Source organism: Acomys minous, assembly GCF_964271855.1.
Source record: "Acomys minous genome assembly, chromosome: 15".
Taxonomy (NCBI): Eukaryota; Metazoa; Chordata; class Mammalia; order Rodentia; family Muridae; genus Acomys; species Acomys minous.
This window is the reverse complement of record NC_140497.1, coordinates 85163033-85179479: the sequence shown is the minus strand read 5'-3', so window position 1 is coordinate 85179479 and position 16447 is coordinate 85163033. Positions and strand designations below refer to the sequence as shown.

The following is a 16447-nucleotide window of genomic DNA, read 5'->3' as shown; positions in this document are numbered from 1 at the left end:
ACAGCCTCTAGCTTATTCCCCCAAAGAGAAGATCACACTGAATAGACAGGGCTTAATAAGGTCGGTTATTTGCACTTTACAGTTTGTTTTCCACTCTGTGCTTGCTTGTGTCCTGCTGCTGAAGCTCTGAAGAGCCCTAAGCAAAACTGAAAGAGCAAGTCACTTGCTCATGCCTCCTATCCACTCTGACAGAGTCTGCCTGCCCCCTTAGGACTGGCTGCCGGTCTCCGTTCTTGGCTACCACGTGTCCAGCCATGCCAGGCAGCCAATTGGCTTCATATTCCCTGAGCAGTGTTATAGGTCCTTTTCTTCACTTTGCCTGAAAGGCAAGAGGAAAGAACTGGGTGTGGGGTAGGGGAAAAGGGAGTGTCTCAGAACCACGTAAGGGGACTGTGCTGTGTGAGGTGGCTTCTCCTTCCCTAACGCCCTATTTGGGCCTTTGAAACATGAAACAAACCAGTCCTTACGCCCTACCAAAGTGTGAAGTGCTTGCTCTTAACGAGCTCCCTTCATTGACTCCGTGCGCTCTGCCTTTGCTTCTGCAGTTATTCACGTTCCAAGTGAGCCTCAGAACTAAAAAGAAACCCAGAGAGACGGAACTGGAAGGTGGGGCTTTCATTAAAGCAGGGGAGCAGCTCTCAAGCTGTGGCTCGCAAACCCTTTGAGGGTCGTATATCAGATATCCTGCATGTCAGATATTTATTTTACAATTTATAACAGCAGCAAAATCCCAGTTATGAAGGAGTAGCAGAAAAATAATTTTATGGTTGGCAGTCACCACAACATGAGAAAGTGTATTAAACACTGAAGGGATACCAAAGACAGCTCAAGCCGAGTAGCGTCTCTAGTAAGCCTAGCATCTCACAACACAGCTGCTGGCACATAACAAATTCCACTGTTAGCTGCTTAAAACTAAGCTCATGGTCTCACGAAGAAGAGCACAAAGTAAGCCACTGTGGTTAACTTGTTTGTCCTGTTCACACAGCACCCATGCATGTCTCAAAATCTGAGACCCCCCCCCCCAGCTCATGGGTCGGATTTTTATTTTAGCCTTCGTACAAGTTTATGTTTATACTTTAAGAAAAAGCTTTTAGGATGCCCACTCGCTTGTGGAAGTTTGTGTTCAGCCTCGTCTTAGCAACGTTCTGAGTTGCTCAGCCACGTTGTATCCCGCTAAACGCCCCTGTGACGGTTTATCCTGTTTGTCTTTCATCACACTTTCAGCGCAAACGTATTGTTGGATGACCAGTTCCAAGCCAAGCTAACTGACTTTGCCATGGCCCATTTCCAGCCCCACTTAGAACATCAGAACTCTACCATAAACATGACGGGCAGTGGCAGGAAACATCTGTGGTACATGCCTGAAGAATATGTCAGACAGGGGAGACTTTCCATTAAAACCGATGTCTACAGCTTCGGAATTGTGAGTAGCACTCCACTGGTCAGCCATGGAAGAGAATTCACCCCCAAGAGGCTTCTAAATCCTCAGAGCATCAGTTCTCAGCCTTTCACAAGGGTCACCCAAGACCATGTACATGCCAGATATTTACATTATGACTCATAACAGTAGCAGAATTACAGTTATGACATAGCAACAAAGATAATTTGATGGTCGGGGGGGGGGGGGTCACCACCGCATGAGGAGCTGTGTTAAAGGGTCACAGCATTAGACATTGGGAACCACTGGTGTAGAGGGAAATTTTTAAGAGTTTTAACTTGTATACCCATCGATTTTCTGTTACTCATTATCTGATACATTCCTTTTGCCTACTCCGTGAGGTAACAAAACACAAGAGCATTAATGCAAATAAATTCCATTGTAACGTTAAGTAGTCTGAGCCAATGCTGTTTTTGTTCTCAGCCTCTGTCCGCTGACTTTGTGTATGTTTTTGTAGGTGATCATGGAGGTTCTGACAGGGTGTAAAGTGGTGCTGGATGATCCCAAACACGTTCAGCTGGTAAGAATGGCTGTACCGCTGGCACCTGTTTGCCAACTTAAGTCATCTGACCGAGTTCCGGGAAATAACTGTATCCTCTCCTCTTTCTAGCGCGACCTCCTCATGGAACTAATGGAGAAGAGAGGCCTCGATTCATGCCTCTCCTTCCTAGACAGGAAAATACCCCCCTGTCCTCGGAACTTCTCTGCCAGGCTCTTCTCTCTGGCAGGCCAATGTGCGGCAACTCGGCCCAAGTTAAGACCTACAATGGAAGAAGTAAGATATATGAGGTCTTAGTTAAGAGTGAGCTGTGGGCTGGGCAGTGGTGGCTCATGCCTTTAATCCCAGCAGTTGGGAGGCAGAGGCAGGCAGATCGCTGTGAGTTCGAGGCCATCCTGGTCTACAAAGCGAGTCCAGGACAGCCAGGGCTACACAGAGAAATCCTGTCTCGAAAAACAAAACAAAGAAAGAAAGAAAGAAAAAGAAAAAAAGAGTGAGCTGTGGAAAAATCTAAGTTGGATAAATTGTACATCCAAGTGAAGTCTTAATTAGTGAGACGAATTCAGCCTCCCACGGAGGGATCTACTCTAACAGATAACCTTTCTAGCTTAAAACAAACAAACATGGGCCGGCCAGATGGCTCAGTGGTTCAGAGAACTGGCTGTTCTTCTAGAGGTTCTGAGTTCAATTCCTAGCAACCACATGGTGGCTCAGAACCATCTATAGTGAGATCTGATGCCCTCTTCTGGTGTGCAGGTGTATATGCAGATAGAGCACTTATGTACATAAATAAATAAATCTTAAAAAAAAAACCCTCACACTCTTGCTACCCTTGTAGAAGGCATTACTAGGTAGAACCAGATTATTATAAAATATCAAATATGGGACCAATGAAGTAGCTTAGTATGAAAAGGCATGATTGCCATGCAAGCCCGGTGACAACAGTTTGTTCCTTGGAGCTCATGGAAAGAACAAGCTGTCCTCTGTCCTTCACACAAACTACTCAGCACACTCCCAACACTATCACTAGCAATAAATTTTTAAAATTTGACTCTAATGAAAAGTTATTTGAATGGGATATTTTATTCAATAGTCATTAAGCTATATGATCCAATAAAAAAAAACACCCATTCGTTTCCATTATTTTAAAATGTATCCATTTGTCATAGACTCAATCAATCCATTTATAAGCAAATACTAATTTAATGCCCATTTTGTATGTGTATTTTCGGTGCTGAGGGTACATACCGGTCAAGATACGTTGACTGTTCTCAAGATCTCGGTGCAAAGAAGTCAGATCAATAGACATAATATTTGAGCCCAGTAGACAGTATTGATGGCAGTCAGGATCCCAGGGTGACTGGAAAGGAGAGAGTCAGAAGGGAGCCAGGCCGTTAGTCTGTGGCAACCAGAAGATGCCTCCTGAAGGTAACAGCTTAGCTATGGTCTGGGAAATAGCTGTTGGCACCAGTAAGGATGGAAGGATGTCCTCAAAAGAGACAATCAGCACGCCCAAGGGCCGACTCAGAGGTCATCACCCTTAGGGGTAAGGCTTCGGGCACTTCAGCATCACGGAGGTAATATGGGGTAGCAGGAGCTGCAGCAGTTAAAACTACAGAAGGTTCCAGGTGATAGAGGGGCATTCGTTCTATTCTTAGAGTTGGGTTTTGTTTCAAGTCTACTGGAGAGCTGTGGAAGAGTTCTAAACAAGGGGTTGGCACAACCATAGTGTGCTCACACTGGCCTGGCAGGCCAGGAAGCATATAGAAGGCCTGTCATGACTCTTAGTGTAAAATCCTGTCCCAGCAAGGATCCATCAGCTGTGCTGTAGGAGGGCAAACCTGGGTCCAGGAACTTGAGAGTACAGCACCAACACTTTGCCTTTCTAGACAGTTGTATGATTTTTCTCTTGATCCGCAGCTTTGTCTATGAAGTCAGGGTAGTGCTATTTGTGGAGACGAAACGCATGAAAACACTTCATAAATGCTCAAGCTCTCTGTATTTTTAGAGAGGGAGAAAGAGAAAGAAGGTGAACGAATATTTAGGCCACCGGTTTTCTAATCTGGCTGCATGTCCAAATCGAGGGTGAAGCTGTTTAAATACCATTCTTTGTTTGTTTGTTTGTTCAATGACATTCTATTGCTTGGGGAAGAGATCTGTATTTACGAAGCCTGCTCTCTGATCCTGGCATTTGAGAGCTGGAGGTCCAGTCAGCCTTGATGAACTCCATGAAAATCTTCTACTTTCTGTGGTTGAAATGCATGAACACGCACCTGACAGCATAGAGAGAGGCGGCAGCTGGTTCGCAGCTGAAGTCTGGTGTCTTTATAGTCTGTAATTTCTTTTATATCTGCCTGATGTGGCCCTTGAGATAAAGGGGCATCTCTATTTGCTGTCCTTTCAGATTCAAAATTCTGTTTGCACTTACTTTATATTTGTTTCAACTTTACTTGCTGAACTTACTTATATGAAAACGAGAGACTATTCTTTACTAGGTAGGGAGGAAAACAGAGATGGGAGTGTCACTCAAGTTGGTTTGCTTCTTCGCCTGTCAGGTCCTGAATGCTCTGGAGAGTGCGCAGCCGAGCTTGTATTTTGCAGAAGACCCTCCCACGTCACTCAAGTCCTTCAGGTGTCCTTCTCCTCTGTTCCTGGATAATGTCCCAAGCATCCCAGTAGAAGACGACGAAACCCAGAGTAATCATTTAGTACCACACGGGAAAGCACTGAGAACAGAGAGAGCGACTCAGAAAATCCCTTTTGAATGTAGCCAGTCTGAGGTCACCTTTCTGGGCCTGGACAGAAGGACGGGGAACGAGAGAAGTGAGGCTCCCTGCAACGTGCTCAGCTCCTCTTACGAGGAATGTTGGCTCCCAGAGCTTGTGGCATCTCCCCAGGACTTAAGGCCTACTGAGATCAGTTTGGGCTCCTCTTGGGAGGTACCCGGACATTCTTACGAGAGCAAGCCGATGGAGAAGAGGCACTCCTCTGGACAATTCTGCAGTGGGTACGAACAGTCTAAAAAGCAGTGAATTCACCAGAAGATAAAGGGAGGAAAAAAGCAAACGTTGCTGGAGGCACCGAGCAAAGGATGTCATACTGAAAGGATTCGAGCTCCCTGCGGATGGCAAATCTGAGGGGTGCTGATGAGCCGCCAGGCAGTTCCGTTTCTTCCTTCTTTGCTTCCTTCCTTCCCATTCATTGAACGGAATGACCAAAAGAAACGCTTTATCGAAATGACTACCTCTCAGAACAAAAACAAAAAACAAACCAAAAAAATCAAGCTAAGCTGGAGCCACTCGGAGCTATTCAAGACCCGGAGCTCTGCCGATCAAAACCTAGCAACGAGTGGTAGGACTCTTAAATCCCTCTATCACCCTCTAGTGAGTCCTCGGAATTGGTAGGCCGAGAACCACTCACATTCCAGCTTCTCCCAGAGCTTGCCTTCAGCCACCCAGTGTCAGCAGCCAGTCATCAACAGCCGCCAAATGCCACCCGTGGTCATTCTCCCTATGCGCATGCGCCAAATCATTTCCACCAGAGGCAGCCTTTTGTCTAACAACCTCTTCCTCCAAATTTCTCACATGAGGTTGCTTGGTGTGACTTTGTGGCATTCCTTGGCCCTCTGATTGCTGGGGAGGAGGAGATGGGGGGAGGTAGACAGAGCAGTGGGGGGGGGGGGGAAGGGTTCGGAGGGAGGGAGGGCGGCGGACTGACGGCATGGATAGGATAGGACACAGGGTTCCTAATACTCAGTGCCAGTCTTTTCTACCACGGACATACTAGAGACAGTCCATGGATTCCATTGGTTTCCCTTCATCATAGAAAATGTTGATCAAATAGAGAAAGGTTGTAGGTCATGTCTAATTTGTACATGATAATGTGTGTCTTTTGGAAAGAATTGTCTTTCTACTGTGATTGGCAGTTGCTACGCTTTTGTTCCTTGCTGCTTAACCTGCCTGTATGGAGGTGAGTCAGTCACCCTTACTAAGGGCGCATTCCCATCCAAAGCCTGCATCTCTGTATTTAAACTCTTAGAAGAGTTTCCCGTGTTAATCCAGTTGTTATAAAAAACCAACTACATTAAACAATTAGAGTGTTGTTGTTTTTACTAACCCAGAGACCTACTGCAGTCTCAGTAGGATGCGCAAAATTTTAATCAAGTCACTTTGGGACCTGGGGAAATAACTGATCACAAGAGTCTGGATCATTTTTCATTTGTTCTGTAACTTTTCCTCCTACTGCTTCCTGGATTCTCCTTTCCAAGGCCTTGCTCAGTAGTGGCAAAGGAGCCCTCCTGCAGGGAGCCCTCATCTCCTCAGCAGGAAGGACTCGGACCATAAATAAATATCTCCTCAGCAGCTTCTTTGTGTTAATTTTGTACTCCTCATTCCCTGAATTCTATCCGAGTGGCTCACATCACCTATCTCACTGGATTGTGAAATCTTAATAGTCATTTCCTATAGCTGTAATGGCTGAGCATAAATCTAGTGGCGTAAGGTGACCTTATTCCAGAACTCTCGAGGTCTCAAGAACCTCAGGGCAGAGTCTTTGCCTTGTCTCTTCCAGCTCTGGAAGCCACGGGCACTCCTGCACCACTCAGTCCATAGTCTGAATCCACCATCGGAGTCACCAGCTGACGAGTCTCTCACTTCCTCTCCCCACTCCGTCCCCTCGCCAACTCCTTTCTTCCTCATGACCTTTCTGGCCTTCTGGTCTTTCCTCATGACCTTTCTCTTATTCATGACCCTTTTCTCTTTCTGATAAAGAGGCCAGTGATTGCATTGGGCTTATTCAAGTAGTTGATGATGGTTTTTTTTCCTTCTCAAGATCATTACATTATCAGCCTCCAACCCCCCTATTCTGTTAGGATGTCAGATATCACGGGTTTCTGGCTTTGGAGCACGGACCTCTTTGGAGGCCATTACTCCATCACATTTCCTGCGTGTTAGGGGCTACCTCTTCAGGACTTAGCATAGCAGCCTCCCCAGAGCTGGCGTTTTCTTATAAATTAAGCTTAATGACGTCGTCTCCACAGAATCACATAATCAGAAATCCAAATGTTATTGCAGATATTGCCTAGTAAATTAGGAAAGCTTTTATGGTCACGAATAGAAACACTGAAGAAACCATTTCTGGAGGGCTTGCAGAGTCTGTCCTTCAGAAGCAAATGCCATGCTTTCTCTTTGCCTTGGGAGAGTTGGGGTGGTTGGGCAAAGCAGAGACGTTTGGAGTCGAGGTTCAAGAACAAAACCTGTAGAAGGAAGTCATAAGAAATCAGAAGCAGGACAAGTAAACAGAGAAGTTAAAAAAAACATGGAGCAACCATTCTTTCCAAGGGCAAGAGGTGTGGTTAAAACACGCAAGACGTTCAGTCTGATTGGCAAGCCTGAAACAGGATTTAGGAAAGTAGTCGGAAGAGTCTTTGCTCACAGGACAGTGTGAACAGACCTGGGTGCCCATTGTGCCCAAAGCTGTTTTCCTAACTGGCTTCCAAACCGTGTGTGTATTAACCCTAGGAACTTAACTGTTGAAGTTATTTTTATAAAATAGCGTTTGTTTCTCTTAGCTTATTTCTTAACCTGGCTATCACAAAAATAAGTGAGACTCTTTAATAATACAAGGCTTCACAACACAATCTTGAGCAGTTTAAGTCTATTCTTAACCCTCTATGCTATCCTGTCTTACTCCCAGCAAACATCCCAGCGATACTTGTGCTCTGTAGCTTTCTTCGGCTCCAGTTCCTCCCTCCTGAACTTCCTTGGACTTCCACCCTTGGCCGACTCCTCCTCAGCTTACTCTCCTAACTCCTCCTCCCCTGGCTGACAGGAAGTCCAGCCCTATTCTCTCCCCTCATCAGTGATTGGCTGTATGCTGATTTATTGGCATGCCAGGGAATAATTGGGGAGCAGTGGTTTTACAACATTGAGACAGAAACTAGAATTTAAATTACACAATAACCTTATGCCTATACTTAACCCTTCTATGTAGTAGACCTAAACATGTTTTTACTTTGATCTCAAGTGTGGGAGCTGAAACAGACTTGTGAGAGGACACGTGGTGTTTGTCCACTAGAAGAGGAACTGTTGGAGACTTTTGATGCATTTTGTGTGATATTTGTCTACTGAACATGGGGGCATGGTCTTTGCCAACTGCATCCTAGTGCAGGCTCTGAGAGAAGAGATATCTGTGAGCCCAAACCCAGGGGCTTGGCCTTTTGGTTTTAGCATTGCTTCCCCTCATTTGGCTGTTCATCGCTCCACTTTAAGATGCTCCTAGAGAGAAACACCCCAGAGAATGCTTCAAGGTTCCGGATTGCAGTTGCTGCTCCAAGTTCTGGTTGCTGCTCTGGGTTCCAGCTGCTGTAGCTGCAGTCTCCTTTGCTAGATGAAGAGTGGAATTGTTCCAAGGAACTGAGTCTAAAAGGTCTACTTCTCTTTTTCCCATTAGCCTCTTTTCTCTCCTATCTAGGGTCGGTGGCTTGGAAGGGAGGTATAGGCATTAAAGAACCCCACCCCCCAAAAGGGCAAGTTTGAAAAAGTTCTAAGCCTACACTTATGTTTTGCCCTAGTTTAGCACTCCCCTCCCTCCAGTACTAAGGATTGAACCTTGAGCCCTGCACATGCTAGGCAAGTGCTCTGATCACTGAACTACATTTTTAGGGCAAGCTTTGAACACACACACACACACACACACACACACATACACACACACACACACACACACACACACACTCCTTCGATATATGGGGCGTGGCGCACAGGCATCACTGGACCTGGTGGCACAAGTCTATAATTTGAGACATTCAGGAGACTGAGGCCGGAGGACCACAACTTTCAAGGATAGCCTGGCCTATGAAGTGAAAAGAAAGCTAGAGTTACAGCTCCGTGGTAGAGCCCAGCATGTACAAGAACCTGTGTTCAGTCCCCATTGCTGCCCACTTCCCCACAAAACGCATCAAAAGTCTCCAACACATGGCTTGTGTATTACAAATCATCCTGAGACTCACTCAGCTTACTCAGAGATAGAATCTGAAGGCAGATTAGCTGAGCAGACAAAATTAGCCTGGAATGGTGTGAAACTGACACAGCTTACAATACATCATTAAGAGTTGACTATGTTGCTGGGTGGCAGTGGCACAAACCTTAAATCCCAGCACTTGGGAGGCAGACAGGCAGATCTCTGAGTTAAAGGGCAGCCTGGTCTACAGAGTGAGTTCCAGGACAGCCAGGGCTACACAGAGGAAACCCTTTCTTGAAAAACAAAAACTAATAATAATAATAATAATAATAATAATAATAATAATAATAATAATAATAATAAAAGAATTGGCCATGTTCTTAAAATGGCTCCCAGTGACTTAGCACTATGCCCACAGTGCGCTACTCCTCAGAGAAGCTTCATGGTGCAGGAGGTGGCTGTTAACAAAGGCGTCCACAACTGGTCAACCTGCAGAGAACAGGAGACATCAGAGTGCGCAGCCCTAAGCGAAACACACTTTATATCACACCTCTCCCCTAACAGATGCTTGCTGAGGCTCGGGGATCATTGTGGAAGGAAGGGATGGAGAGCTTGTAAGAGCCAGACCTAGTGAGCAACTGGCTACAAAGAAAGAGGGGGTTCTGCACACAACCATGCACATGTGAACTCACAGCAGTTGGGACAGCAGACACAAGACCTTCAAAAGCTCAAGTCAGATGAAATTCCAGCCTGGAGTGGGACAGGGCTGTGAAGTCCAATCCCTAACTAAAGAAAGAGTTTCTGGGAGAGGAAGCGTCAGTTTTCTTTAAGGATGTGACCAACTGGGCAGCCAAGCTCCAGGGCAGTCCTCAGACCCAAGAGTATTTGGGCAGCATAAACTGTATTCAGCAGACGAAGAAAGGAGGCCTGGAGGGAGAGAAAGAGCACACACAACAGTTGGGTGGGTAGGAAAATGAGGGTGGATCTGAGAGGAGTTGGGGGAAGGGGTGAACATCAGTACACATTGTATGAAAATTTAAAAAACTAATCGAATATTTAAGAAAGAATCGACTATGTTCAGCTCCTTTTACTGTCTCACCTAGCAGTGGAGTTACTGAATAGATTCATCAGGCCTCTCCTGAATGAGTTCAGAGGCAGAAGGCAGAAGCTTGAAATAAGGGAGAGTGGGCAGCAGAACACGGGGCACAACTGAGCATTAGGTAGCATCTGCTTGCAGCTCCACACTTCAAAGGGTTACTTCCGACTATGTGTGGGGCTCTCTGGGGAGACGCACTTTCCAGCATAGACTACCCGTTCCTCAGACTTGTCCTCCACTAATCCTCAGTTGACACAAATTTTAACCTGCTGTATTTAGTAGACTCTGGGCGGCAGTTATCAATCGGAAATAAAGCTTACGGCAGTGCAGAGAAGCTGGGAAGGGGTACCATGCTTGTGTGCAGCAGGTAGTGATGGGCTGTGGGACAATGCTGGTGGAGTCACAGGGGTACGTTAGTTATAAAGGGAAAAGGCAAGCTAAGCTCCAGGGGAAAGTATCCAGCTCTGCGGAGCCCTGTCTGGAGGGACAGTTTTGTGGACATAAGCAAGTTACACAGTGTGTAAATATGAGCAAAACACTTCCCATCTAAAAGAAGAACAGCTTTTAACTTTAAAGAGTATAACACAGGCACAAGTTATGCTGTTTCTATGGCAAATCAATGTATAAATGTTACTTTATGTTTCCTGCAAGGGAAATGCCCATGATACCAACTGCAGCATCAAGGCAAAGATGTCCTCAAGGAGAGGAGTTGGGGAATGTAATTCATAAATGCCATGCAAATGGAACCAGCTCCTAATAGCGTGTGGATGCAGGAAATAAATAAATAGTCTCTGGTTATCCCACTACTGCTGATAATTCCATGTCATTCGGAAAGTGGAAAGCCAATTATACAGTGAGACTGACAGGCTATCAGACACTGAATCTTCTCATATTTCTCTTTTATAATTTTGCGCTTTAGACTTTAAAAATAAAAAGAGCTGTATTAACTTCAGCCTAGGGAAAATATTAATCTCTGACCTTTCACGGTTTCTATTTTATTTACCCTTCAGAAATACATAAGCTTGCATGGGGGATGCGTATGGAGCCAATATGTCTGTTTATACTAACTCTGCGCTGACAGTACTGAGACTGTTGATAGGAGGCAGGAGGCTGGGCAATCGCTGACATTTTCATTATGCATTTGTCTAGCACTTTGAAGACAGGGCAATAATCTATGTGTTTACTCATAGCCTTTATTGGCTATTAAAATACATTTACCTAATAAAAACTAACCACTGTATTTTAGAAGACCTCGCTACCACGACCCCATCTTTCTCCCTACCTCACATGCTAGCACCATCATTTTGGTGTCAGTAACCATAAGAATGAACTAAATAGAACCATTCATTGTTTTACAGTGAAAAGGTCTTATGAGGACCTACAATCCCTTCCCACTCTAAATTTTCCTTCGCCTGAGTTGAGGTTTTCATTTGTCTGGATTAGTGCTTGGCCTTTCAAGGACCTAGAACGCCCACCCAGTAGTTCGAACAGGAAATTAAGATTAGGAATTAGTTATCGAAATGGTGAAATGGCTAGAAGTGCAAAGGAAAAGCAAAGGAGGATATACGGCCTTGCCTGGAGAGTATTGACTCCAGGGGCTGTTTTCACTTTTAGGGATAAAAGGAAAAATGCTGAACTGAGTGCTGGGGCTGCTGTGTCACTGAAGAGGCTGCTGCCGCCGCCGCCTCCGGACATGTCTGCCGTGGAGGAAGCAAGAATTGGCCCACTGTGTACGCTGCTGCCATCTCCGTTCGAGCTCACTGAGAAGCAGAAAGCGATAAGGCATCTCCATGCCTTCCCTGTGCGGAAGGAGAAGCTGGCTGCCAAGTTCTCGGAGGAAATGGAAGCCCTCCCTAAACTATGAAAGAAACCAGCAGAAATGATGGGGGCTGCAGAGTCATGTCCTGACCCCCCCCCCCCCGAAAAGACCATAGACTCAATTCAATTGTAATTAAAGCATTTATTGATTAGCTGCTAGCAGGATGACCGCATGTCCTGAAGGGAGAGTGAGAAGTTGTTGTTGTTGTTGTTGTTTTTAACGACAAGAAATCCATCAATATCTACACAAGAAAGCAAAGGCTGGTCTCTTCTACCAAGTGGTCAAGGAGACCCAGAATAACACTTGAGTATCTGTATAAGCAAGTTACAGAGCCCCCCCCAAAAAAGCAGTTATTGATACTGTAACAAGTAGATGATCATCACATATCCCCCACTGGCTCTAGATCTTATGAGTCAAATATTGAGTAACATTTATGGATATAGGATGTGTTTTTGCTAGGCTTTTATTGTTGTGAAGGGACACCATAGGCACAGCAACTATTGTAAAGGTTAAACAGTTGACTCAGGCTGGCTTACAGTTCATAGGTTTAATCCATTGTTACCATGGTGGGAAGCATGGCGTCGTGCTGTCAGACACGGTGCTGGAGGAGGAGCTGAGAGCTCTACTTATTGACCGGCAGGCAGCAGGAAGTGAACTGAGACACACTTCTTCCAACAAGGCCACGCCCACTCTAATTAGGCCACACCCCCAGCAGTACCACTCCCTATTATGGGAGCCAGTTGCATTTTAGTGGTAGACTCCGATGCCAATGAAGGAAAGAACTTGGCAGCAAGAGTGAGGGCAAGTGGGAAAAGAGCAAGTGCTTCTTTCTTTCATGTCCTTTGTATAGGCCACCACCAGAAGGCGTGGCCTGGATATAAGCGGGGAAGGAGGGGTGGGAGGTGAAGAGGTGGGGGCTAGGGGGTGCGGTGTTTTCCCACCTCCAGACTTAGAGTGAGTCTTTTGACACCTCTAGGCCTGCCCCCAGTGACACACGTTCTCCAATAAGCCATACCTCTTAATCCTTCTCAAAGAGTTTCAACCAACTGGGGACTAAGTATCCAAATATATGAGCCTATGGGAGCTGTTCTGTTTCAAACCGCCGCAGTGTTCACGACTGTATATGGGACTGTTGTTGTTGGTACCCAGAATCCCCTGTAGATTCTAGACTCCAGCTTCCTTGGCTTCAATGCATGCATGAATCTGACATCTGCATGATAACTGCTTTTAACATTCACACCCATGTAGTAAGCTATTTTGTTCTTATCTCAGTCTACAAGGACAGTGTCTTGGTTTGTGAAAGCATTGGTTCATGGACAGCCATCTATCACTTGAGACCCCAGACCATTGAATTAGCAGACATCATGATTGAAGAATGAGGAAGAAAGGAGGCGGAAGAAAGCCTATCAAATAAGTATGCCTAAAAGTAAGGGAAGGCTATTCACAAGCCACACCTGTGTATGTCAACTGTGAGAAAAAGAGCTCTGCGAACTGGTCTTTGATTTAGAGTCTAATCTGTATAGCGCCTGTGTTGACGCCCAGCTATAGCATAACTAAGCTCTCGGTAGGTCGCTCCACAGATGCACAGAGTCAGTTAATTGGGGTAATGAAATACCTGCATCAGTAAGAGCATCAGTAATCCCCCCAGCTGCTTCCTTTACCTTATTGTAAAATGAGGCCTCTGTGGGAGCTTTGTTTTAAGAGATACTATAAACCCACCACCATCCAGGGTCTTGGCCATTGATATTGGTGAGGCAAATCCTGATTCCTTTCCTACTTTGGACTCAAGTAATCAGTAGCTCACTGGCAGCCAGTTGGAGGGCTCTCTTTGCAATGTGCCCAGTAATGCATTTGGAGCAGCTTGTATTCTGGGCAATTTAGGCATTGGGGCACAGGGGGAATCATATCAGCCCATGCATCACTTCTAGCCTGTTGCCATGTATACTGTGTACCATGAATGACAGATTGCTCACTCTGGCACTGGATCGTGAGTTGTTTCAAGAAGCATTGTTTTGTATTCCCTGGAGCTGTGAATGTGGGGCCTTCACTAAAACATCCCATGCTGGCCTAAAGAATCAAGGAAAGGCAAGGTCAGCTCCAAGTGGGCTTTGAAGAGTTGGACAACACAGGAAACAAGGAGAACTTGACTTGAGGTGTGTTTCTCAGTGAAGGATGCTTGAGAACTTTTTTGTGTGTGTTTGGGAGACATCATTTCCCAAGGAGAAGGTAATGCTTTTGAGGTTGCTTAATTAAAACTGCCTTTCCCAGGACAGAACATAGGATCACCTCAGCCTGGCTACTGGAATTCCTCTCCTGTACACTTGGGGTCAACTGTGGTTGACTGAAACAAAATGGCACCCATAGGTCCACAGAGAGTGGCACTATATTAGGAGGTGTGGCCTTGGAGGCAAAGCTTTGTTGGAGGAGGTGCCTGACTAGGGGATAGGCTCTGAGCCAGTTCTCTCCTTTCTGCCTGTGGATCCAGATGTCGAACTTTCAGTTCCTTTTCCAGCACATCTGCCCGCAAAGGTGCCATGCTTCCTGCCATGATGATAATAGGCTAAACCTCTGAAACTGAAAGCCAGCCCCAACTAAATATATTTCCTTATGAGAGCTGCCACGGTCACGATGTCCCTTCACAGCAATGGAACCCTAACTAAGACATCAACCAACATCCCTGATCCAAAAATAATTTAAAGAAATTTCACTGAACATTTTATGACTATAGTATATTTATATTTAAATTATTACTCTTCTCATTTATCTATCTCTGTTGCTATCTCTTGTTCATAAGTATTATACAGAGACTTAAGTACTTCAACTCCAAGACTAGTATATTTCCACTTCATTGTTCAAACCTCTTTAATAACAGGAGATTAAAAGGGGCTGAGTGGCCAGTCAACCTCTTCCTCCTGGTCTTCTTCCTGTTTATGTGCATGTGTGTGCACAGTATATGTGTGCATGTGTGCACATGCATGCATGTGTGCACATGTGTGCACATATGTGTGTGCACATATATATGTGTGCACATGTGTGTATGTGTGAACATGCATGTATGTATGGACATGTGTTTATGTGTGCAGTAAGCCCAAGTGCCAAAGTGTGAAAGAGGCCAGTGGTTGTCACCAGGATGCTGTTCTTCATTTTGAAATAGGGTCTCTCATGAACCTGGAGCTTGCTATTTGGCTAGGCCTGTTGGGCAGTGGGCACTCAAGATACACACCTGTCTCCACTGCCCAGCACTAGAGTTACAGAAATGTGCTGTCACGTTCAGCTTTCATGTGGGTGAAAGAGAGAAAACTCAAGTCCTCATGCCCACACAGCAAGCACTTTACCCCTAAACCATTTCCTCAGTCAACATTTTCTAACTGGCCCGACTGTCATTGTGTTCGACAAGTTGGGAATATGTAGTAATTATCCACGTGGACTAGCCTTTAGCCCTTCTATCTACTGACAAGTATTTCCCTGCAAAAGATTAAAAGCATGAATATACCTTAGCATACTATTGACAGTTCTGTGAACTAACTCCATGGAAATAATTATAAAAATATAATAATGGCTTGAAAGATAATCACAGCCTCATTGTTTATAATAGTACATAGGTAAAGGGAAGTTACATCTTTAGCAACAAGAAATTTATTAAATATGTTGTAGTTAAATGTAGTCATTGATATGTTATATAAGGTTGCTTGTTACTCACTGTTAAATGTTAAAAGGGAGACTACGTAACATTGTGTAAAATCAGTGTCTACTTTTGCAAAAGAAAAAATATATGGATGTATAGCAGTAGAAAAAAGAATAAAAGGAAATATAAATATCTAAAAGGAAGTGGGTTTAGTGATATCCTATTTTTCTGCTTATCTATACTTCCTACATATATAATTGAAATGCACTACTTCCACTTAAAATGGTTGTCATTATTAGAATAATGTAAAGTTAATTCTTATGGTTTTATTTGAAGGGATTTGATGTGGCAATGAGGACCATATTCAAAAGTATCTCAGAGTCCTTCACTTTGTAGCTTTCCTGGTAAGGAAGCTACTTTGTCTCTCTACTCAGCATATTACTAATCCTGCAGTGATAGTCTATAGCTGTCGCTCTTTACGCCTTATAATTGCTGGTGTCTTCTAGCCATAAAAATGTGGACAAGGTCTTTTGTTGTTGTTGTCTGGGAGAGATCATTATAAGATATTGAAGACAATGACCCTCAAGCAAGTATTCAAGAAATCGTACCTAATTTGTTACGGCACTTGCTGCGACATGATAACCATTTACGCCTGGTTCAGCGTGGGAGCGTAGACTGCATTCCAAAGCTAGAGGACGTACCTTGAGCAGTCAGCCAGCCACAAATACAGTGAGCCCACCACAGATACAGATGCAAATACAGATGTGCCTTGATTAAAACAGAGGCACGAGAGACAGAAGGAGGGTGAGCTTGGACGGAAGGGCCTCTGCTTACATACTTGCTCTCCTGGTCTCCTGCATAGCTCCTCTTTTCCGTCAGTCACTGGTGACCTCCTTCCTGGATATTTGCACTTCGCTAGTAGAATGGTCATGCAAACACGTTCTTGATTGTACAGGAACAAAGCCTGGCCCTCCCTCAGGAACATTTGCCTGGCTTCTGTTTAAAGTCTG

The 16447-nt window shown here is 44.9% G+C and overlaps 1 protein-coding gene across 2 annotated transcripts in view; it reads left to right on the top strand.

The window, feature by feature from the left end:
- Positions 1 to 5598, top strand: part of IRAK3 (interleukin 1 receptor associated kinase 3) — a 55644-nt gene extending 50046 nt beyond the window's left edge. For both annotated transcript variants that reach the window (XM_084759870.1, XM_084759869.1), the window contains exons 9-12: positions 1225 to 1423; positions 1896 to 1958; positions 2049 to 2213; positions 4493 to 5598. In XM_084759870.1, coding sequence (XP_084615996.1) covers positions 1225 to 1423; positions 1896 to 1958; positions 2049 to 2213; positions 4493 to 4969 — 904 coding nt within the window. In that variant the 3' untranslated portion in view covers positions 4970 to 5598. The remainder of the gene's footprint in view (positions 1 to 1224; positions 1424 to 1895; positions 1959 to 2048; positions 2214 to 4492) is intronic.
- The last annotated feature ends 10849 nt before the right edge of the window (positions 5599 to 16447 follow it).